The following is a 23,547-nucleotide window of genomic DNA, read 5'->3' on the forward strand; positions in this document are numbered from 1 at the left end:
GCACGGGGATGGGAGCACGGAGCGGCCGGAGCTCCTACAGCCTCACCCTGCACCCCAATTTCCATTCGGGTCTTTTGGTGCTGGAGGAGAGAGTGTGCCTCCAGCTGTGCTTGGGTGGGCAGGTGAGCCCGAGGATTCCCAGTGTGTGGGCAAGCTGGTGGCCGTGGGGACACAACGCTGTAGCCGTGCATGTGGCAGGACGTGGGGCACTGCAGACAGAGCGATGGCACCCAGGGATGCAGTGCTGGTTGGTGAGAGATCTACATCTGAACAATGCTGAGAGCAGCTCAAATACATGTGAGGTTTCGTGTGTTAGCACAGCCCCCAGTGGGGACACAGCCCCACGGCGAGGAGCAGAGCCCCAGCCCTGCCTGGAGCCAGCAAGGCTCCCACCTCCCAGCCCAGCCGCCATCCTGGCCACAGTGACCCTGCCACCATCCCACAGGAGTGGGGAGGAATGCAAGGAATGGGTGCACACCACCCTTCCCCAGCACAACCTCCAAGAGCCCAGCAGCACTTTCCATTCGCAGGTGTTGGGTTTTTTTGAGATTCAGGTTTTGCACATGCTGGCTGATGCCACGCTACTCCGTGAAAGAGCAGAAACAGGCGCTGCAGTGGGGCTGCATCACTCCTCTCTCTGTCTGTCTCCCTCTCCAGACTCTCTCTTCTCCAGTTTGCTGCTGAAAGCATAGACAGCAAAACCCCTGGGACCAGAAAAAGCCTAAACTCTGCCACTAGTTGATGTGTTATTACCTTTCTTTTACCCTTCTGTGCGTGTGACACAGCATGCAGTGTGTGAGCTCTTGGGAGCCCGACTGTGTGCTGGGTGTGCTCGCACAGCACTGATGTGCATCTGATGGGATCACGGCACCACATCTGAAGGCTGGAGATGGTGGGAATCAGTGTGGCATCTCCTTGCAGAGATTTCCTGGGGTCTTCTGGCACGGACTCAGTGTTGTAGCTGCTCACCCCTGATGTCTCCCATGCATTTTCCCCCTGTAGGTCCCAGTTCCCACCTTGCATGGGCTTCTTTCTGAAACTGTTTCTGGGACATCCTCTTGGAGAAGAGCCACAAGAGCTGCCGGTGCCCCTGTAGCTAAGATGCACGTGTTCATTCCCTACAAAGGTGGTGCTCCCCCTCAGATCCTCTGTGTTGAAAGTGTTGCCAGAGCCCATCTGCAGCCATTGCATCACATCACTCAAACCTTCCAAAGGTTTCTGGCACCAGCCTGCTTCTCACTGGACCCCCTTCTTCCACTCTTGTTCTGCCAAAGGCTTTTCCTTAGGCAGCACGTCCTGTACAGGTTTATTCCTGTCCTGCAGCCGTGTCAATCCAGGTTTAGACCTGGAGGCCCATCGGCACTCAGCCAATGAAGATGTGTTACAAAGGCAGGAGGCCTGTCCCAGTAAAATATGTCCCTGCCAGGGAATAAATTACCATCCCTGGGGATGCTCTGGCTGTCCTATCAGTAGTATCAAGTTTGGTGAACCAAACCAAAATATCCTCACACAGCTGCTGACTTTCCTAACTGGGTGCAGCTGCAGGAAACCAAAAGGACCATGGGACCATGCCAGGGGCCATGGTGTGGGGCTGGCCGCCTTCCCCCAGAGCTGCCTAGATGGATCAGGAACGTTGGTCTGGATGCTGCAATTACTCCCCAGAGCCACTCAGAGTGCTGGCAGCTTCCCCTGCCCTGGAACAGCTTCTGGAGCTCCCACCCCATCCGTGTGCCTGAAGCCCCATCCCACAGCAAGGTATTTGTCAGGAATCTGACCCAGAGCCACTGCCTTGCAAGAGGATTGTACTGAGAATGACAGCCACCCCTACAAGCGTGGCTGGTTTTGATCTATCAGAGCAAATACAGTCCAGAGTGTGGGATTCCTGTACCCTCCATGGAGATGGGGACAAGTCCTGACTCACAGCAGGGAAGATTCACGCTAGTGCTTTAGCTGTAAGGAGAGCAAAGCCTACAGACGTTGGGCATCTCCATCAGCAGAGGTTGTTAGCCATGATGGAGGCAGAGGGGTAGTTCTGGTCCTCACTGACAGCCTCTGGTGACACGGTGGCCCTCCATATCTGGAACACCTGGACAGCTGCTGCATTGCCAGGGCTGTATCTGGGCTGGGACCACAGAAAGGAGGCCTGGGCAGAGAGCAGCCCTGACGCCATGAGGGTCAGGCTGGGATGCTGGTGGGCAGAATGGGGTGGGCACTGCTGAGTCCGTGTGGTCAGACTGGTGCCGCAGGGTCACTGGGGCTATGATAGGGATGTGCAGCCATCAGAGAGAAAAGGGCAGCCAGGATGAAATAGGATGTAAAACCTGTCTTGGGGAATCCATTTCTTTGCCCTGAGCTCCTGGCTGGTGGAAGATTCTGGCTCGGGAAACAGAGAAGTCACCAGGAGAGACCCAAAGGACAATGTGGTGACAAATGGCAACCTTGGGAGAAGTGGATCCGCTTGGCCAGCCCATGTCCCTGCTTGGGCTCTGAAAGATTACGTGAGAGATAGCACGTTCCTGCTTCACAATATCTGTAATGGCAACAATCGCATTTGCAAAGGCAAATATTTGCTCCTTCTTCCCACCTGCTGACCCAGGAAAGCCAGCCATTGTGGCAGGCTGTGTACAGGATGGGGTCACGGTTTAATTTTCCAGAGGTACCAAGAAGCTCCAGCTCCCCAGGATGCCACCACCCTCACCCATGGGTGACAGCTGGGGGGACGTCTGGCTGTGTTGGTGGCTGCACACATCCGCCAGCCCTCAGCAGTGTGTGCCACCACCTCCCCACAGAGCTGCACCCCTGCTGCGGTGGGACCAGGGGTGCATGGTGGTGGCAAACACCCCCAGGCTGAGCTGTCAGATGTCTCGCAAAGCTGACAGTTGGAATAGAAACCTTCAGTAGGAGGCCTGTGTGAGGTTATTTCCTCTTCATTCCCCAGCATCACTCCTTCCCCTTCTGTTCTGCAAAATGTCAAATCTGCTTTCATCTGTTTGCTTCTCTTCTAACCATTTTCCACCCATGTGTGGGTATGCTTTCTGCTGTGCTGCCAGGACCTGCTGTGCTCTGCAGGGCTGGAGCTGGCTGTGAGGGCACCTCATGCAGAGCCCTGGGCTGTGGGGATTGTGGTTCAAACTGGGCATTGGTAATAATTTCTTTTCTGTGATGGTGGTCAAATGATGGAGCAGGGTTCTGAGAGAGGTGGTCGGTTCCTCAGGCCGGTCAGTGTTCAAGAGGCATTTGGATGATGCCCTGAATAAGGTGCTTTAAGTTCTGGTTAGCACTGAGGGGGTCAGATGGTTGGACCGGAAGGTCCCTTCCAACTGAACTGAGCTGTTCTGTTCTATTCCGTTCTATTTTGTTCTTAAAAAAAAAAAAAGAAAGAGAAAAATACGAAAGGACTGGATGGGCTTTGCTAAACCTAAGAAGGCTGCTGGGATTTCTAGCAGTAGGACTCTGGTGTCACCCCCATAGAGGGGCTCATAGCTGGGGCTGCCCCAGCTGCACACGTGGGCTGGGTGCCAGGTGCCACAACCTGGAGCGGGCATGTCAGCAAGACAAGAAGGAGCTGAAGTGCATCTGGTTAGAAAGGCCTCGGAGATTATAGGGATGGGAAAAAGAGCAAGGAAGAGCTTGGCATTAAATAAATTTGGTTGGCACGGGGGGGAATTGGCACAGAGGTGATAGGATGGGGGCAGCCAGCATGGAAGCACCGGAGTGAAGTGAGACAGGAGGTGAGTGCTGCAGGGGTGCTGGGGGACGGGGGGGTCCGGGCTGTGGAGCTCAGCTGGGAGGTGCTGTGATGGGAAGCAAAGGCTGCGTTGAGGGGTGCTGCTTCCGCCCATGGTGCCACTTGTGTGGCAGAGCTGTGTGTGGGAGAGGAGCCCCAGCATCACTGCCCGTGGGTCGCACAGCCCCACATGGCTCCGGGCTGCCTGAGCAGAGAGCTGGGCAGGGGTTGTTCCTCGCCCGGACATTGTGAGTGAGAACATGCCAAAGAGGGGCCAAGTGCGTGCCTCCACCGGGCTGCTGGCGAGCTGCCCAAGGGGCCCCACAGTGTTGCAAATGCGGTATCTCTGCCTTAGGATCTTTATTTCATTACTGAACTGCAGGCTGGCTTTGCCTGTCGGCTGTCCGGGGCTCGTCTCGATGCATGTCGCGGGTGCTCGGGGAACACCACAGCTGATCCGTGCAGGTTCCTGACCCGCGGTCCTGAACCAGCTGTGGGCTCTGGTTCAGCTCGGGGACCCAAAGCGGCTTCAGGCCACGCAGACAATGCCTGGGGCCTGAACCCAGAGCCCCCGCCCGCCTGCCACAGTTGTCCTGTGCTGCTCCCTGCCAGATAACTGGGGAATCCGGGGCCCCACGCGCTGCTCGCTGAGTGGAGCGGGCTGGGAAGGCCAGGCGGCGTGCTGGGAACCCAGCTGCAGCCTGAGAGGGCTGGCGAGTGTGTCAAAGCAGAAAAATGTGCTGGGAACGGCTTTGCCCTTGCTCTCTTTGGCTCCTCCTGCACACGCCAGGCGAGGCCAAGTCCTGGGGCAGGCAGGGAGCGCGCCGCCAGAGCGAGGTGGGGGATGCCAGAGGGCCGGGGACAGCTTGGCACATGGAGGTGCAAAGTGTGGGGCTGCAAAGTGCTGGAGTTGCTTTACCTGCCCTGCTGCGTGCACCAGGCTGGTAGCAAGGATGTGTCTGGGAGGGACAGACTGGCGGGTTGCCCTCGCACTGATGTGCCTGCATCACTCGTCTGCACCCCTGCAGGTTTTAAGGCACTCTCCACTGTGGGATGTGGGGTGAAGGGAAGGAGCTGTGGAGCTGCGTCTGTGCTCCTGACGCACAGGGCTGCACTGGTGCCCAGGCAGGTCTGTGCCATCACCAACACTTCCCCCCTCCTGGAGGTACCCCAGACCCGCCTTTGGAGCAACCTTCCTCGGGGCTAATCCCATCCTCAGGGCTAACTGCAGCCTGGACGCTAACCTCAGCCAAGTTACTGATGGGAGCCGAGCTCCAGCCGGAGGAGCCGAGCTGCGCGTTGCCCTGTGGGGCTGCTGCGCTGCCCAGGCACTGCGGGAAGGGCACGGCGGGGCGGCAGCCCGGCCCTGCTGCAGGGTTGTTTTGCAGGCTGTGAGCTCAGGGTTGGCCTTCCCGTCCCCTCCTTCAGCCGTTCCCAGCCTATTCTACCTTATGTGTAGGAACTGGTTTTTCTTCCTGGGCTATTGTTTCCGCTGGATTGGTTAGATCGCTCCAGGCCTTGCTCAGATTTCCTTTCTCACGCTTTTTTTTTTTTTTTTTTTTTTTTTTTTTAAATTCCCGTTTTCTGCTGCAGCTTCTGGTCTCGCCCCAATTAAAGGAGCAGGCCTGCTGCCGGCCAGGGGACCAAGGGGGCTCAGCTGCCCTGGTGCCCATCACAGAGGCTCTGGGCTGTGCTCTGATGCTGCCCATGATGTTGCTGCTCCAAAATGGTGTTCCTGGGTCTGGGAGAGCACTGCCAGGTTAGGGTGACCAGGTCCTGGCTTGAGTCCCTGCCCAGCGCAGCCTGCAAGCCAAGAAAGCACCTTGGGCTTTAGATGCTTCCATTTTATTGTAACCCTATCAACTAAATCTATTTTGTCACTTTCTAAACAAAATCCCGCAGATCCAACACAGTGCCACCGTCACAGGTCCTGGCTCCATACCAATGTTCTGAGCTGTGCAGGGGGATGGCAGGAGCCACCCATGGGCGCCGAGCCAGTGACCAGCCGGGCTGCTCGGAGTGCTGCTGTCACAGCCTGCGTGGCTCCTCGCCGTGATGCTGCCACCACTCGCATGCCCTCTTCCCTTACCAGCCCAAACTCACCCTGCTGCCTTCCAACTGCAGGGGCCAGAGGTGAATCCTGGCCATCCTGGGGTGGCCATGGCATGGGTTTGGGGCCGGGCTTGAACAGGGACATGTGCACCCACTGCCGGCACTGCTGGTGGCGTGCTGGGTGCCAGACAGTTGGGCGTGATGAGGAGTAGGACATCCACACTCCCCTGCCCTGCACACCTCAGGCAGGGATGCCTGGGTGCCTCGGAAGATGCTGCCCTCTCGCAGGAGGTCTGGCACGCTGACAAGGAAGGCAGGTAGCGAGCTGATGCTATCTGGCTCCAGCTGGGGAGGCAGCGCATCCCCCAGGGGCCTCTGGGGGCCTCCGGATTGCACCACGGGCAGGCTTTGGTTCCCAGATAAAAATAGAAGCTGAAACGTGAGCCCGGCTTCCCCGGCCACCACCATCGCCACCCAGCTCAGCCCCCGCTCACGTGCCCCTGCCCAGGCCTCTGCAGGAGGCAGCAGGGAGCGGGTTGGGGTGCCGAAGACATGAGCTGGCTGGAGGGCGTATGGAGCAGCTGGCACACGGTGTCCTGGGCCCTTTGCACAAGGCTGCAGGCTGCTCTGGGGAAAATCAGAGCCCTTCCTGGGCAAGGATGGTAGCTGGGAAAACTTGGAGGGCTCAGTGCGGGGCAAGGGGAGAAACCCTCCGGCATATGTTATACAGATGGCCCTTGACCCCAACTGTCCTGAGGGACAGCTGCCAGAGGAAGGCAGGGGAAGCCGGAATAAGGGTAGCATTTGGCTTAGTACACTGTAAACGTAATTTCCTAATGCTTTCCTAGCACCTGCAGCAGAGAGCAGAGCCCCGATATTAGTTTCACTTGAAACTGCATGAGCTGGTGCAGAGAGAGAGGGCAGAGCGAGGGCTCTGCCTGCAGCAGCGTGTGGCACCTGAATCAGGCAGAAAACAACTTTCAGTAGGGCCGGTGTGCATTTTGGTGATGCCCAGCAGTGCTGTGTGGAACTGCTAGCAATCTGAGGGGTGGATTTCCCTGTAGAAAGAAGGGCTGGGCAAGATATTCCTGCTCCTGCTGTGGCGCAGACTCTTAAGGCATAGCTCAGGACCAGCCCCACAGGAGGTGTGTTCCTTGGAGCCGATGGCTGCAGGATGCCCATATGCACACCTGGGAGGGTTTCACCCTTGCTTAGAGGGTGGATATAAAGCAGGGAGGTTGATTTATGCAGGCAAAAAGCAAAGTGTCAGCATAGGGCTGGAGGAGCCGAGGCAGAGGTGGTCAGGCAGGGGAAGGGAAGGGGCCAGCCCTGGAGCTCCTGGCATGGAACTCGCCCTGAAATAAAGGCACTGGGGATGCCTCATTATAAGGTGGTTATTATTGTTCTGGCTTTGTTATTAAACTTGTTGTAACCCCTAGGATCCTGTCCCGGAGCAGCACCCTGTTGTGCTGGGTGCTGTACAAACAGGGCTTGAGGCTACGGTTAAGGTTGGGTCAAGGGTGCTGCAGCAGACCGAGTCTTCCAGAGGGGCTCAGCCCCCACATCTGCAGCTTGCAGCCCAGCTCTGCTAGTCTGTAGGAGAAACCAAGCAAGTGAGGCTTGAGATGGCTGAGACACAGCTGTGGGAAATGGAGAGATGTGGGGGGGTGCATGTGAGCATACGCAGCGGGAGCGGGGGGTTGAGCATCTTACTTTTTTTCCCCTGGGAAATTCAGCTTTGCATGTGGGTTTAGGTGCAATGTCGGGTGAGATTCTCATCACTGCAAAGGCCTTGAGGTACGGAAAAGGGTTTTTGGTGTCACTGACAATTAAGTCGCCCTCAGTGCAGCCGACTACCCCGGGCAGAGCGATGGCGAGGCGGCAGCGGGATGGGGTTTGTGGTCAGGGACCTGCTGCTGTGAGCACGTGTGTGTGGAGAGGGGTGAGCGCCTTCAGTAGTCAGCTGCTGCAGCTGGCATGGCACCGAATGGCATGGCATCACACAGCACACGTGGTGCGGCGCTACACGGCACTGCGTGGCACAGCTGCCACCACCAGAAGGGCAGCCCCACGGGTGCTCCCCAGTGGGCACCCACCTGCCGGGGTCCCAAGAGGAGCACGTGCTGATGTGGAGGAATGAGTGAGCGTGCGCGGGGAGAAGTGAAGGACGGGATGCCTGGGAGCTCAGGGCAGAGGTGGAAGGCAAACCCCAGCCCTGCTGGATGCTGAGCCCACTCTGGCAGCCTTCCCAAGCCACCTGAGGACTTGTGTGTGCTTCCCTTCCCCTCTCCTTCCCCAGAGCGGCTGTGTGCTGGCATGTGGCAGCTGAGAGTTGGTTGTCGCAAAGAAGGGAGGCCTGGAGCCAGAGCGCTGCCCGCCGCGGGTTGCAGCAGCCCTGGCCACTTTTCTGCTCCCCGGGGCTGACCTCCGCTGGCTCTATCTCCCCAATCTTGTCAGCTCCACTAATCTGCCTGTTTCAGTGCCCGTGGTTCTTGTTTCGTGCTCCCAGACAAATGAGGCCCTTCTAGCTGTCAGGTGAGCCTTTCCCAGAGCTTATGCAAATGATACTAATTAAAGGCATTCTTATCTGTTCAATTTCCCACACCTTTTGCCTCCGAGGGGGATAGAAAACTTCATGTTTTAACTCCGTATTTCGTGGCAATCGGAAGGACTGCCTAGGGAAAGCGTTGGGAAATGCAGCAGGTCACTCATGAGAAGAGCTGGCTTATGCAAGTGTTGAAACACTTTATTATGCATGAGAAACCTTCCAGAAACAGATGACTAACAGCAAAGCGGGAGCAGAGAAAGCAGTGGGAACGCCATACCGGGCTGGCATGGGATCCCATGTCATCTTACCAGCTTAGCAGGGTTGGGCTAGGTCAGCACTTGCCTAAGAGACCTCTCAGAGTACCTGGCTGGTGATGAGGGAAGTGATGTTAATGAGTCAATAAACAGAGCCCTTCCCTCTTTGTGAACCAGAATGCCCCTGCGTGATCCCAGGAACCCCCCAGCAGCCCCGTGTTTCCACGTTACCTGCCTCTCGTGGCCATACTCACACCGGTGCTCCTTGCACAGCAGACGGTACCCAGGTTGCCATCCCGTATGGCGACCCATGTCCCAGCATGGCTTCTGCTGGCACCCAAGGCAGGAGTGCCACGTGCAGCAGCAGCATACTGATGACATGACACTGGATGAGTCAAGCCCTTGGCTCTCCAGGGAAGGGGAGCAGTAAGCCCTCTGCTTTCTGACCCCCCCCTTAGACGTGTGGCTGTCCCAGGGGCTGTGCTTGGAGGTGGCCTTTGTACCCACAGTGTCTACACTTTGTGCATGGGGCTCAGAGATGCTGAGGGGAATTCAGCCCCACATTTGTTAGAGAAGGAAAAGAGCATTTGAAGATGAAAGCTGTAACTGCAGCAAGAAGGAGCTAGAGAGTTGGGAAAAAGCATGAGAAAATACACACATGGAGGAAGATGAGCATGAGGCATCAAACCCTGACTTGTGATTGGAATTTGCCAGTGACGGTTACCTGATTTTCTTGTCAATGACATTCTCACAATCCCCCTCCCTCCTGGGCAGCCCCTGCTCTGGGGTTCCACAGAGGCAGGCCTGTCTGTGCAATGGGACAGCAACGTGGGCAACCTTTGCTGGGCCAGAGCATCCTCCATGCCCAGTGTGCTGAGCGTTCCATCTCAGAATGTCCCCGAAAGAAACTCCTGGATGCTCAAGGGCTGTGGTTTCACAACCAGGATGAGAGTTGCAAGCTCTATCCGGAGGAGTGGCCCTTTCACCACATGATATCCATCTTGGAGAGAGGGAAAGAAAGGAAGGGAAGAGGGTAGGCGGTGAGTAGGAAAAGAGATATCACTGCAGGTGGCGGTTGGATGGCCCTGTGATATGGCAAGCAGAAGACGCGCAGGGAATTGTCCTGACATGAGCTGCCCTGAATTGCCCCGGAGAGTTCACTCCGGGCACTACTGATGTTGCCCTTTACAGCCAGTGTTGGTACACTGAGGATTTCCTAAGCCAGAATCTCTCCAGGCAGGGAGTTGCGCATCACCAGCAAAACCAGTGCCAAGAAGAGCCTCGGCGCTGGTGAGTGATGTTGGCCTGATGTCGTGTGTCTGCAGAGCGAATGGGAGAAACCCACACTTCTGGACACCATTATGGGGCCAACTCTTCTATCAGCAAAGTGACTCCAGAGCACTTTGTTGGAGCAGAGGAAGGACAGGACAGGCCCCTCTCCAGCCAGCAGCAGGTGCCAGGCATCAACCTCTGAGCCTCCACCTGGGCTCAGGGCAGCTCCCAGGGCCCTTCTAAAGACCCAGAACCTTTGGCTTCTGTGATCTCTTGAACTTGGGACAGGATGAGGATGCTGAGATGGCCCAGGAGCTCCAGGCTGGTGCATCCAGTCCCTCGAGTCCTGGGAGGTTCATGCGTCACTGCGGTGCAGTTCCCCCTGGGGGGCTGGGAGAGGCAAGGATCACTGTCCGAAACAAAAAAGCCACTGGACAGCACAGCATTGCAAAAGGCATCTGGGGGCCTTGTACTCCTTGTGCTGTGCAGGCAGAGCTGGGACTGCTCGGGCTGCTCGGGCTGGGGATGTCCCAGCACGAGGTGCCGGCTGAGCTGACTCGCTGTGGTGTCATGGTCTGGGGCTGACGGTGTCATCCCTTCTAATCCCCTTCGAATAAGTCTCAGTGGTGGCATTGCAGAACACCTGCAAGTTTCTGTGTGTGCGGTGGGTGCTGGGCAGTGGGACAGCAGGTGCAGAGCTGCTGGTTCCTGCACTGCGGTACAGAACTGGTGGGCAGAGGGGAGCAGAAAACAACCGAAAAAGGCCATAGCAGGGACAGCAGGTCGGGCCGGCACGGACCAGATTCATTCCTTACCCTTGACGCAGACGTGGTGAGCAGAGACCAAGAGAACACACAGATCTCAGCGCCCAGCACACCCGGCACGGTGATGGGAGCCGGGGTGCACTCGCCTGGCTGTGCCCGGCCGGCTGCCAGCAGCACCGGTGCCCGTGCGCCTGCACGTGTGCCACGCCGGGCACTCAGCACCGGCCCCGCTCCCGCTGCCCGCGCCGGGGCTGATTCACACGGGGCGCTGGAAGCCGGGCTGCCGTGGGAAAGCGCACCCGCCATGGCTCCCGAGCGCTGGGATTGCTTCAGCGGGGGTGCAGCCAAGATCCGTTTCACAGCGGGCAGAGCAGATCTCGGCTGGGATTTACCAGTGACTAAGCGTGTGCTGGCAAAGGGCTGCCCTAGCGTGAGAAAGAACGAGCTGCTCCTCCTCGGAGGTGTGCTGCGGGCTGCGCCGGGACGCACGGCCCCGGGCACCTGCGGGGACAGGCACCATCCGTGCCGCGCAGCGCGGGGCTGCCGGAGCCCGCGGGGAGCTGCCCCGTCCCGCTCCCATCGGTGAGGCTCTCCCCTGCCCTCACTCGCAAACGGTCGTACCAAAACTGCTCCCAGCCCCCGGGATGCAGGAGTGGAGCATCCGGCCCAAGGCCACCGCTGGCCCCCGTGCCTTACTGAGGTGGCAGGCTGCCCCGCTCACCTCGTTTCTTCTGTCTCGTTTTGGCAGGGCGTTACAAGAAAAAATGAATTGCAGTTTTTATTACAGCTAATTGGCGCTGCTGCTAAGTGGCTTGTCTGGCTCTGGAGCGTGCCCTGTGCTTGGAGCTGAGGATGGGGAAGGCCCAGGGGCTGTGGAGGTGGTGGGGGCACAGAACCTCCCAGCTGTGTTTGGGAGCCCCAGGCAATAGGAAACACATGGCCATGGTGTATGTGGCCCCAGGGGCTGCACTGTCCCTGGATCACAGCAGTGCTGGATTTCAGCAAAGCAGAGGAATTTTCCTGAGGTAGGGAAGAGCAGGGCATTGAGCAGGGGGGAGCTGTGGCCAGAACACCCCAATGTGAGGGCTGCAGGACAGCTGTGATGTCAGGGCAGCCGTGGGGCTGGGCTGTGGGGGCTGGGACATCCTTGAGCTGCAGAATCCGGCTCCGCTGCACAGCAGCTCCAGGATTGTGCAGTCCCAGAGCAGCAGGTGACACCTGCCCTATACACAGGATCAGGTCTGCCCGTCTTCTATGCCCACCTCTGAATCCCTTCGTGCTCCTTTTTTCTTCTCTGCCATCTTCCAGCATGGACCTGGCCCCCCGCCTTCCCAGGAGCTGCTCACAGGCACAGCTGAGCTGGGGCAGAGCTGAAGAAGGGAGAGGGAAGGTGAGAGGCAGAGGGAACACGGGCTGTGAGATCTCCAGCTCTGCCTCCTCTGAGCACTCAAAGCCTGAGATCAGATCAGATGGGATCAGGCAGCCTCCGCCAGTTATTGTCATGTCGGCAGTGAAATTAGAAAGTGACATCTCCTTCATGATCTGATAACTCAAAGTGCTGATGTGGCCCCTCAGAAAATTGAGGTTCTCACAGGAGAGGGATCTTTCTTCTGCTGTCCCGGGGTTTTGTAGTTTCATCTCCTCTGTGCTCCTGGCTTTGGGTTTGAATGGGAAAGCCTGGGGGCTGAGCTGGGGCTGTGTGCTGCTCTCCATCCTGAAGGGCATGGAGGTGACGCTGCTGTGGAAGTGCCAAGGATGTGGCTGGGACACCTGGCTGTGGTGGCACGGCTCTGCCTGCCTCAGTCTCTGCCTTCAGGGACTGGAGCCTGGTGTCTTCTGGGATCAAGCGATGCTCTTGCAGATGTTGTGAGGCTGCAGATGGAAATCACTCTTCCTGCTGTGGGGCAGAGCTTGCTTTCAAACAGATGATCCTTGCTGAGGCAGCTGTGTGGGAAGAAGGGGCATCTTTGCACCTCGCTGTGACCCTGGTGCCGTTCCAGCCAGCACTCTGCAAACATGCTGAGGGCCCACATGGTGCCCGCTTGGGCAGTGGAAACCTTTCTGGTTTCAACAGGCTTTGGAGCAAACCCCCAGGCAGGAAACTTGTTCTGGTTGGTGAAGTTATGCACCTGTCTCAGTGCTTTCCTTCGATGCAGCATGCCCAAATTGCTCTGCAAGCAAAAAACAGCCCCTCAAAACAAATAGCGAACAAAAGGCATCGTGGAACATCCCGGCAATCAACCTGCTGCTTTCCAGTACCTTACAGTGCTCTCAGGGAGGGCAAAGGAAGGCTGAGCATGCCAGGCTGCTGGCAGCGCCCTGAGCTCGGTGGGACGTGCCTCAGTGTCCCCACGTGTGCAGTTGGGAAGCCCAGGGATGAGGCCGGTGCTCGAGGTTACAGACATCCCAGCCATCACCTCACCATCTCCCCCCGCTCTTTTCCTAGGTGTGCAACTGTGACAAATACCTGAAAGTCCCAAAGGAGAGGATGAGGCAGCTGGTAGAGGGCAGCAGGAACTCGCTGGGGGACAACAGCACAGGTGAGAGGGCAGTGGGGGGAGTGCAGGCAGAGATTCGTGTCCCACTGCCGCCCCAGGGCTGTGTGCACCAGATCTCTCCCCGATGAAGGATGGAGACCCTCAGCACCAGGCTGCAGCGGGGTGTGGACCTGCTGAGCCTTGCAGAGCCCCCCCCCACCCGCTCCATTCCGTTACACTCATACACGTCCCAGCACAGCCTCAGTTTGCCCATCTGCCTGAGCTTGCAGTGCAAGGCACGGGCTGCTGTGTGCTCCTGGCCAGCTGTGGCTTTGCTGGGAGCCACACGTGTGGCTCAGGGACAGTGAACGTGGTGACTTTTCCCATGGTGCCAGCAGCCTGGGAGCACTGCGCTTCCAGAAAGGCTGGGGCATCCTCCTGGTGGTTTCTCTGGTGAGGGCACTCACTGTTTGTGTGTACCCAGGGACCAGCCCGGCCTGTTCCTCCAGTTCTGGAGTATGGGAAATAGCAATGCTGTGGTTTGCATTAAGCCGTGTGAGCAGTTTCCCCTTCCCCCATCAGGTGGGGGTGATGGAGCTGGGGGGGCTCACATGGCACCATTATTTCTCTACGTGGCCTCTCTGAGGACCCTCAGCTGCTGCACCCTCCACAACCTCTTGTGCAATGGGGAACATCGCCCACATCCCTTCTCCCCCTGTTGCAGAGGAATGGGGTCAGTGAGGAAGGATCCAGGGCTGCAGGAGCCCCACACAGGCCATGGCCATGTGAGGGAGCATCCCTCAGGGCAGCCAGCAGGAGCAAACACTTCAGCATCCTCATGGTGTTGGTGTTCTGCTGCCACAGAAACATGAAATTAAAGCTGACTTGTGCCAGCTGGGCTCTGCCTGAGCTGCGGATGCCAGGGAGCTGCCAGGCAGTCCCTCGTGACCCTGTGCTCAGCCACGCTTGGATTTCTGACCCTATTTAGAGTTCTCTGGGTGTTGCTGGGATTCAGAGCATCCGTGTGAGCTGAAGTAGGATGGGCAGAAGGGAGCAGTTCTGCCCCACACACAGCATGGGGGTTTGGCACCCTGCTGCTCACCCACATGGGCAATTCATCAGCTCAGATTTATCTCCGGGACCGTGGGCAGACACTCATCCAGCACCCAGCCTTGGCAAGAAGCCTCACACCTAGGTTGTTGTTTTCCCTGACACAGCTGCATTTTCCTTGCATGAGGCTTTGATGGAAGTGCTGAAAGTCACTTCAAGCCCAGACGGCTTTGCCTCATGATGCCTTTGTCCCATTGGGGTGCTCAGAGCAGCTTTCCTGGTGGGCTGTTTGCTCGAAGCAGGCTGGGGACAAAGCAGTGAGAGGTGACGCTGCTGTGGGTCCCCACGTGGCACAGGCAAGGTGTGATGTGGCTGGAGGCCGTTGGCAGCATGCATGCTCCTGGATGACCCAGGTGGATGGGTTGTGTCACAGGCTCTTGTCTGGCCAAGGGAAGCTTCTTGCTTAGTCAGTGTGGTAAAACCACCTGGCATGGCGCCCTGGTGCTTGGAGATGCTCTGCAAATGCAGGCAGGCAAAGGAAAAACTGCAGGACGGCAGCGAGTGGGCAGGGAGCACAGCAGTTCCCAGGCAGGGCATTGGGGTCCAGAGCCTTTTCCTCAGCCAGGGGCTCTGCACCCTCGTGTCCAAAACCTTGAGGATGGATGCGTATTTTCTTACCCTGCTTCCAGGATCTGCAGCAAGTGGCTTTGCTCTGAGCGTCAGACCAGTCTGACTGGCACATGGGAAGGGTGCGCGGTCCCTGTGCCATCCCACAACTGCTCTCACACCCGTGGAGCATCCTGGGCCTCCTCCCCACCTCAGCTAGAGCACAGCCCCAGTATGCAGGAGCAGCCAACAGCCCTGCACACGTCGGGCTGCTCTGCAAGCAGGGAAGGGGACTGGACCTGCATCAGTCCCCAGGAGGCTGCACCCACAGAGCTGGGGTGTAACTCCTTCAGGCCCAAACCAAGCAACAAGTCTCCTACCCCATGGGGTGCAGCGGGGTACTGGGGGCTTCCACATGGGTCAGGGATGGGACTGAGGACCTACTGTGCAGTACTGGGAGCAGGCATTATGGCAGGAGCAAACACAGGGGCTACACAAGCTTTGCTCCTGCCCGGCTGCCAACTTTGGGTGCAAGAACCGGTGAGCTTTGTTCCCACAGCTGCACAGCAATTGGAGCTGCTGAAGGTGCCCCTTTGCCTTGAGCTCCTCCGCCCAGCACCACCCTGGGAACGTCTCAAGAACGTGGCCTGGCCGCTGCAGCCCGGGTTGCACAATCACAAGTCCTTTGTCCTCGGCTTATCTGACTTAGAGAGGAGGAAAAGATAACCAGGCATCTTCAGCGCCCTGCAATCCAGTGTGTTTCTCAGGCTTGTAACTCCTCTTATCAAGTTCAATCTTTCACCACGGTGAGGTTTCCCATGCACCTTTGTACTCCAAGAATGCTCCCAGGTCTGCTTTCAGACTTGTGCAAAGTCTTTACGATGCGCGCTTTCTCCAAAACACCCAATCCTTAATTGCCTAATTACGAACGAGTCTCCCGTGTGTGTGCGATGACAGCTGGGTGCGGCTGCGGGGCTGTGGGAAGGGCTCAGCTTGCACAAGGGCTGCCAAAGCCTCTGGGGCCAGGCAGGAGAGTGCGGCACAGGATCGACTTGGGGAGCACAGGGAGACCCGGGCTGGAAGTGGGGCCGGGGGGCAGGATGTGCTGTGGGAACAAAGGGCAGCTCGGGGATGTTGGGGTTCTCACCGATGTCCTGGCACTGAACCTCCAGGGTGCCCAGGGTGGGGGAGGTGTTGTTTGTTCTGAGAAAAGGAATAGGAACACGTCTGTCCCTGCTCCCCGGGCCGTCCCATGCCCCTGTCCCGCAGTGAGGGCTCCCAGAGCTGTTCAGCCGACCCAAGGCTCTGCAGAATAAACAGGGTGTGGGGGCTGCAGTTCACCAGCGCCACTCACCTTCACGGCGTGCTTTGAGTGGCCCTGCAGTGCCGGGGCTGCAGGGTGCACATCATCCCTGCCCACTGCAGACAGAACCTCACGGCTGCAGCTCCTGGCCCACGCTTCTCCTGGGGTCCCTGGGACAAGACTGCTGCCACCCCACCCTGCAGCACCTGAGCAGGGTCCCTGCATGGTGTCCCCTCCTCAGAGCTGCTGGCTATGCATCCCCCGTGGTGATAGTGCCATCAGAATCATAGACCCACACATCATCCCGAGCTGGAACAGACCCTCGTTGGGATCACGAGCCCAACCCAGCCCCATGCAGCACCACCCGAACCCCAACCCTAAAGCTGAGAGCGGTGTCCCAATGCTCCCTGAGCTCCAGCAGCTCGGGGCCGTGCCCACTGCCCTGGGAGCTGAGCCGTGCCCAGCCCTGACCCCATCGCTCTGTAAGCCCTGCACAGCCTGCCCGGTTCCATCGTCCCTGGGTGACCCAGGCAAGAGTGGGAGAGGTGAGCGAGAGGCCAAAGGGCTTTTTATTTTCATGATGTTTTATAATGGGATTATTAGTTCCCAAGAGGTGTTTCGAATTGATTCGGTAAGGAATTGCTTTCATTTCTCCTCTGCAGAGCTGCGGTGGGAATGCAGCCTTTGGTGCAAAGCGCCACAGACCTCTTGAAACTGTAGATCTCAGAACCACGGTGTGCCAGAAAGCCTCACCCCCAGCCCCAACACACTGAGTGCTGCATCCCAGTGTGCCCAGCACCCGTGGGGGTGTCACAGGGTACCCCCCCCCCCTCCCCCCACTGGAGCAAATTGACGAGAGGAGGAAAAATTCCCTCCTTCCCAAAGTTTTTTCCCCCAGGAAAGCCATTTCTGTTCCGGGGCTCTGACCTTTTCCCAGCCTGGTTTTCCCCGCAGAAGCTCCCAGCCAGCACCCTGTGCCCATCTTCAAAAGCCCCGCGAAGAATTTGGTGGGAGGGGGAGAGGGGGTTTTACAATCTCCCATTCAAAAATGGTTACTTTGAAGTGATGTAGCATTTTCAACCCTTTGAAGCGCCACAATTAGGGAGGGGGCTGGTGCAGGCCAAAGGCATAACACTGGGTGACTATCACTGCCTTTCTCTCCCCAGGCTTTTAAGGGATGAACTTTTCCTCCCTGCCTGCCTCTTTCTCACGAGACACCGACCAGGGGGATGGGATCGGGGTGTTTGGGAGTCAGAAGTGTGGCAGGGAAGAAGGGGGGGGTCCTGTTTGGCAAGAGCCAGGTTGGCGCTGGGGGGATGGATGGAGCTTGCCCAAAGGGAGAGCAGATTGCTGGGGGTATGGGGCTGTAAGTGCCCTGCTGTGGGGCTGAGATACTGCAGGACTGGGATGCTGCAGGGATGGGATGCTGAGGAGCTTTTAGGGGGTTTCATGGTGAGGAAACGTCTTTGCTGTCATTGTGGTGATGATTGAATCCATGGGGTCCTGAGAGCAGGCACCATGAATAGAAAAGGGGGGAAAAGCCATATTTTTGTCTGCGTGTTATGAACTGAGACTGAAAGAAAGCAAGTGCCTGGCCTGGGGTGAGGCAGGCAGCCCAGTCAGTGTGCTTGGAGCTGCAGCACAGAGCCTGTCCCTGTGCACCAGGCTGCGGGTGTCTGATGCCGGGTTGGGGTTGGGTTAAGGCTAGGGTTGGGGCTGGGGTTGGGGTTAGGGTCAGTCCTCCCACTGGTGGGCTCTGTCCTGGACAAACCCCCAGAATCAGAGCTTTCCCTCTGCTGTTCCACTCTGGGCAGCTCAGGGATCTGAGGAGAATCCCAATTCTGCACCAGATACCAAAAATTGGAGATGAAGGGAAACTGAACTTTTTTTGTTCCCTGAAGGAATGAATGTTGGTGTCCCAGACAGATGCAGAACGCAGAGCAGCCCTCAGTCTTGCTTTCCCCACTGAAATTCCCGGTGTGCCGATGCAGGGACGAGCCAGCCAGGAGCGCTGGTGCCCCCTCCGGCACGGTTGGCTCCCCACAAAGCTCCCACCGATCCTCGCAAGGGGCCGGTTGGAAGCCCCAGAGATGCCGCTGGAGAGCCGCAAGATGCCTTTTGTCGCCTTAATTGACGCTGGGCAGGATGAGTCCCCCCTGCCGAAATGAGTCATCCCGTAGCAGCCAGCGCAGCCCGCCCCGTGTCCCCGGCTGCCAGGCATCCTGATGGATGAGAGTCAGCTCAGCCCTCGCTTCCGCTGCCCGGATCCAACAACCCGCTGTGCCCGCGCCGCGGGGACGCGAGCAGCGAGAGCCCGCACCGAGCTGCCAAAAATGCCGTGGGTTTTGCGGTGCTTTGGTTGCGATGGCAGCGATCCGCCGGCGCGGCGGGGACACAGCCGGGTCGTGCAGGGACAGCGCTTGGGACGCGTCCCCCCCGCAGTGCCCCGCAGTCGCCTCCCAAACGCGTGCGGTGCTCCTCCCGGAGGTGCAGCCCGGCAAGGTGGGCCGTTCCCATGGCTGAGCACAGACCTCGCTCATCACACTGGCGGCTGACTGTTTCTCTGTTGTTTCCCATCCCTGCAGGCTGCCCGACGTCGTGCGAGGAGAAGCCCGGCCGGACCCGCAGCGCTGCTCAGCCCACCGGCACCACAGCGGGAGAGCGGCTGGAGAGCACGGGGTCTTGTGGAGCAGATGTGGGGCTGGTGGGGGGCACAGCCCTGCAGGTGGCTGCCATCCCCCCCGGGGTGCTGGACAAAGCTGAGCTCACTGACTTCTACTGCTGCACGCGCTGTGGGAAGGTGTTCTGGGAAGGCTCTCATTTTGGACGCATCGTCTCACAGTTTCAGGACATTCTGGTCACCACGGGGGATGAGCAGCGTGTCTATGAGCTGAGCTGAGGGCAGCAAGGGGCTTGGGATGGCTCAGCGGCAGGATGGGGACTGCAGGGATGCGCTCCCCTGTGAGCTCGGGCAGGTCTGCGGGGAGTGGGCTTGGGTTTGCGGTGTAAGGCTGGACAGCAGGCTCGTGTTTTGGGGTCTGCGGGGTAGGGGGCTCTCATGTTTGCACTGATGTGGTGACGGTTGGCAACACGGCCTCCGTGGGAGCATTAAATCAGAGGCACCTGGGGAACGGATCTGTTGCTTTATTTCTGCCTCTCTCCAGGCTGGGCACGGCAAGAGGATTGCAGAGCTCTCCCAAATGTCACCAGGTGCTGCCGCCCCCATGGCACCCATCGGTGCCCAGCATGTCACCCCGGAGAGGTGTGTCCCTGTCCAGCAAAGCCCCTCTGCTCTCCGTGGGAGGATCACTGAGGGAGGTCTCTGCTCTGTGCCCCTTCCAGCTGCTGCCCCCAAGATCAAGAAAGCGCCTCCAGTGCCCAGTGTGCTCTGTGGGTATGGGACACGTGTCTGCGTGCCACCCTGGTCCCACAGCTCTGGGCACTGCCGACTGCTGCATCCCAGCCCGCGGATGGGCTGAAAGCACTCCACCCTGTAAGAGAGGAGCATTTGCAAAATTCCTCCCCTAATCCCGGTTAACTGCCAGGCACTGATGTTATTGCTAACAGGGCCCGAGGGGCTCTTGGCTTAAGTGCGACATTTACGGGCCAGCAAAAAGCCTGCCCGGGCAGCTTACACAGCGGAGCCGATGTGCTCTCCCTCTCCAAACGCTCGTGGCGATGCAATGCTGAGGGCTCCTTCCCCTGGGGATGTTACACCCAACGCTTCTCACCTCCCGAGTCAGAAGGGCATCGAGGCAGCTCCCCACAGTCTCTCAGACACTGTGCTCCCTTCCTCTCCTCCATGCTGTTAATGTCCATCAGCCCTACCTGGCAGTCCCTACTTTGCACTGTTGCAGTGCAAATGTTTCACATCATTTTCAAGCAAATGACAGCAGAGAGGATTTGGGATACCCCCACCGCAGCCTGTGCCTCCCCTCTGACCCCATCACCAGCAGTGCAGCACCTGCAGGACTGTGCCCATGGACCAGCCAGCCTTGTTTACCGCTCGCTGCCATGTGAGCTGGTGCAGCAGTTGGGTTTTGGTGCTGGCTGCATACACATCGGCTCTAAGATCTAAGCACACTTCTACTCACCTCCCAGTCTGTCTCTGGGGGGTCACAAAGCAAAGCTGCACTGCTGATGCACAGCCAGAGCTGCCCATGCCTGGCTGCCATCACCATTTTGCCTCTTCTCCCAGCTGTGAAGGAGGGTAATGCTGTGTTCCCCACGGGGTCACATCCTGCACAGCCACATTGGTTTCCTTTAATTCCCTGTCCCCAGGTGTCCCCAGGTGTCCCCAGGTGTCCCTAGGGTCCTGTAGCCCTGCCGTGCTCCATGGCCACCTGGGAGCTGCTGGCCGCTCTCACCTGGAGCTCACCAACTGAAACTGCTCTGTTTTAGCAGCAGTTCTCCCAGGCACCTGCACAGCCCTGTGTGAGGTTTGGTGGCTTCCCCTGTGCTGTGCCAGGCAGGCAGGCTGCTGGACACTGCCACAAAGGACCGTCCACACACAGGCAGTGCCACCTCAAGTCGTGTGGTGTGCTGGGGATTATCTCTCCTAATAGGATTAAAATGCCTTCTTCTGATCTTGCCCTTAGCCATCATCATTTTTCTATTGATCCTTACAGCTTCCCACTCTGTTGTCCGCATTTTTTATTTCTTTTTTTTTTTTTTTTTTTTTTAGCATAACCTTAAGGAATTGTGTTTCATTTCCTGGTTTTCCAGACCTGCACTCTTTCTAGGTGCTAACTCATTTTTCTTAATTCTCTCTTCAGCTGGAATCGGAATTTCCTCTTCTCTTTTACCCCAGGGTCACTTTTGCAGCGGTTGTGGTGTAGCAGCCGCTCCACCAGGCCGGGCACCACGGGCTGAGCACAGGCAGCTCTGCAGCACTGCGTTTGCCCACGGGCAGCGTGGGGGCACGGCACGATGTGGGTGGGTGTGGAGTGGTGCCGCTGTGCCCCCGGGCAGAGGACGTGGAGGTGCAGTGAGGTCGTCCCCAGGCAGGGCCACAGTCAGCATCAAACTGCCGAGCCGGGCCGGCCTTGAGCAGCATCCAGGAAGCAATAAATCGTCCGGTTTTCAATGGTGGAGACGGATCAAAGAGAATTAAGCCGGCTTTTTAATCAGCCTGCAATATTGTTTCCCTATCTGGCTTCTTTTGAAAAAACAAATAAATAAGCAAACCTACCTCGCTGCCTGTGCTGTAGTAATATTTAACGTTTATCGGGGCAGTAAGGGGCCTTTTGTGCTTTTATGGGGCTGTTTGATGGTGCGTTCGCAGGGCAGCGGGGGCAGCTCCCGCAGAGCCGCCCGGTCCCCGCGATGCCACATGAGTGCGCCGCTCTGCCTCCGCCTGCTGCTGGGGGACGCTGCCGTAGGACAGCGCCGGAGGAGAAGGAAAGCAGCCGGCGGGGGCTGAAGGGAGGGGAAGGGAATGGATCCGGTCCCTTCAGTCTCACGACGTGGCTTCACCTTTGGACCCTGAGCTGAGAGCTCGGGAAGGGATGGGGGTAAGGTGGGGGAGCAGAGTCTGGGCTGGATGAAAACGGTGCAAAAAAAGCTGTTTCCTGGGTGGCGTGCAGCTGTTCCCGGGGACATCCTGCTCACTCTGCACCTGCTGCAGCAGGAGCGCAGCACCTCCAGCTCCCCACGCACTGCGTGCTTTGCTGTGCAGCTCTGGGGCGGCTCCGGTTTGCCCTGCAGAGCCCTGAGAACTCACACACCGCATCGGATATCGGGCAGTTCCTCTCCTCGCCTTGTGTATTTCTTGCATATCCTTCGCAGTTTGATGGGGACAAGGTGTTTGGCACCGGGGCCAGCTTTAGTTTACAAATGAATCTATCAACACTGTTCCTCATCAGGCAGGAATGCGCTTCCCTCCCTTCTCCCCCACCTTATCCCCATCCCCTTCCGAGCAAACTTCCTTCCTTGTGCAATCTGGATCGGAAGCCATGCCGCATACTTGACCGGCTCAAGGAAAGCGGCTCGGCTCCCCGTGCCTTTGTGGCTCACATGGGGCCGGCGGGCGCAGAGCAGACCGGGGGCCGAGGCTCCCCGCAAGCTATGGATGCTCCACGTGAGCTCCCTGTTTCTCGGTCACCATTTCCAAACAATCTGGCACGTTTCTGGGTACAGGCCCAGCCCTGGAGAGCCTGAGGTTGGCTGTGAGCTGCAGGCCCCGTGCAGTGCTCCATTGGCCAGGGGCAGCAGAGAGGTGTCAGTGCCACACGAGGGGACATTTGGCCCGGAGGATCTGCTCGCTGGGACCCGCTCCTTTTCCATCAGCCTGCCAACACCTGGGCACGACTTCCAGGCCAATGCGCTCCCATCCTCTCGCATCACTCCTCACTGCACGTCCTGCAGAGTCACGGCTGCGTCACTCCCGAGCCCACCCGACACACGCGGCCTCAAACCCAGCTCGGGAACGGCAGAGAGCCGCTCCACGGGGCCGCAGCCGGAGAGCCCCGCACGCAGCCGAGGGCTGAAGCAGCGAGCAGCTCTCCATCTCCGAGCGCGTCAAATCCGGCGGCTGTCCGCCTGGACGGCGTTTTCCCGCTGTCACGCACGGGCCGTGCGCTCCCGCAGCACCGCCGGCGGGACGGGGCCGGGACCGAGCGGGGTGAACGCGCGGGGTGGGCTGCGGCAGGACGGCGGGACCCGCTCCGCCCGCGGGCACCGTGCCCTGAGGTGCGCCCACCGCCCCGCGGCCCCCCCACTGTGACCGCCCCCCTGCGGCCCCCCGGGACGAAGACGCCCCCCGGCCCGCCTCGATCTGCGGCCGTTCCCTGCGGGAGCGCGCGTGCGCGCCCTCGGCCGGGTCCGTGCGCTGGGAAGAAAAGCCGCCGCCTTTCCCACGCTCTCCGACACATTTTAATGAATTAAATGGGGGCACGCCCCCTCGCCGCCCGCTCCGCTCCGCTCCGTCCCCCGCCGCTCCCGCTCCCTGCGCGGAGCCCCCGGCGCTGCCGCCCGAGCGCTGCGGTGCCCGGACCGACCGCTGCCCGCTCTGCTCCCGGGCGGAGCTCCGGCACGGCCCGGCCCCGAGCCCCGCTAACACCGGAGCGGAGCTGGCTCTGCCCGTCTACGGTTCGCCCGTCCGTCCCGTCCCGTCGTCGGAGCGGCTCTGTTTACAAAACAGAAACGCGAATCGGAGCTGAAATGCGCGCTTTCAAAACTGTTTTGTTTTTCTTCTCTATTTTTCCTGCCCCTCCGGCCCCGTTCCCGGGAGGGGTCCCGCCCCCACCTGCCAGCGAGTGACACTTGCATGGCTGGGATCCTGCTGCCCCGGTCCGGCCCCAGCCGGGGGTGCGGGCAGCTCCCGCTCTGCTGCTCTTCCACTCGCTGCTGACACCCCGCAGGGTTCTGCCTTCCTGCCCCAAAGCGGTGCCCCGGGGGGTCGTTCGGGAGCAGACGGGCCGAGCGCGGTCCCGCAGTGAGCTGCTCCTGCTCGTGGTGAGGAGGGACCCCGTGGGGTGAGGACGGTCTGGAAGT

At 58.9% G+C, this 23,547-nt stretch overlaps 1 protein-coding gene across 1 annotated transcript in view; it reads left to right on the forward strand.

The window, feature by feature from the left end:
- The window catches only part of EXD3 (exonuclease 3'-5' domain containing 3), a gene marked incomplete at both ends in the record, with an annotated part of 242,750 nt that extends 223,798 nt beyond the window's left edge, over positions 1 to 18,952 (forward strand). The window contains 2 exons of the mRNA XM_079544674.1: positions 13,064 to 13,157; positions 18,639 to 18,952. Coding sequence (XP_079400800.1) covers positions 13,064 to 13,157; positions 18,639 to 18,952 — 408 coding nt within the window. The remainder of the gene's footprint in view (positions 1 to 13,063; positions 13,158 to 18,638) is intronic.
- Between the last annotated feature and the right edge of the window lie 4,595 nt (positions 18,953 to 23,547).

This window comes from Tetrao urogallus (genome assembly GCF_951394365.1).
Source record: "Tetrao urogallus genome assembly, chromosome: 19".
In the NCBI taxonomy this organism is placed as follows: domain Eukaryota; kingdom Metazoa; phylum Chordata; class Aves; order Galliformes; family Phasianidae; genus Tetrao; species Tetrao urogallus.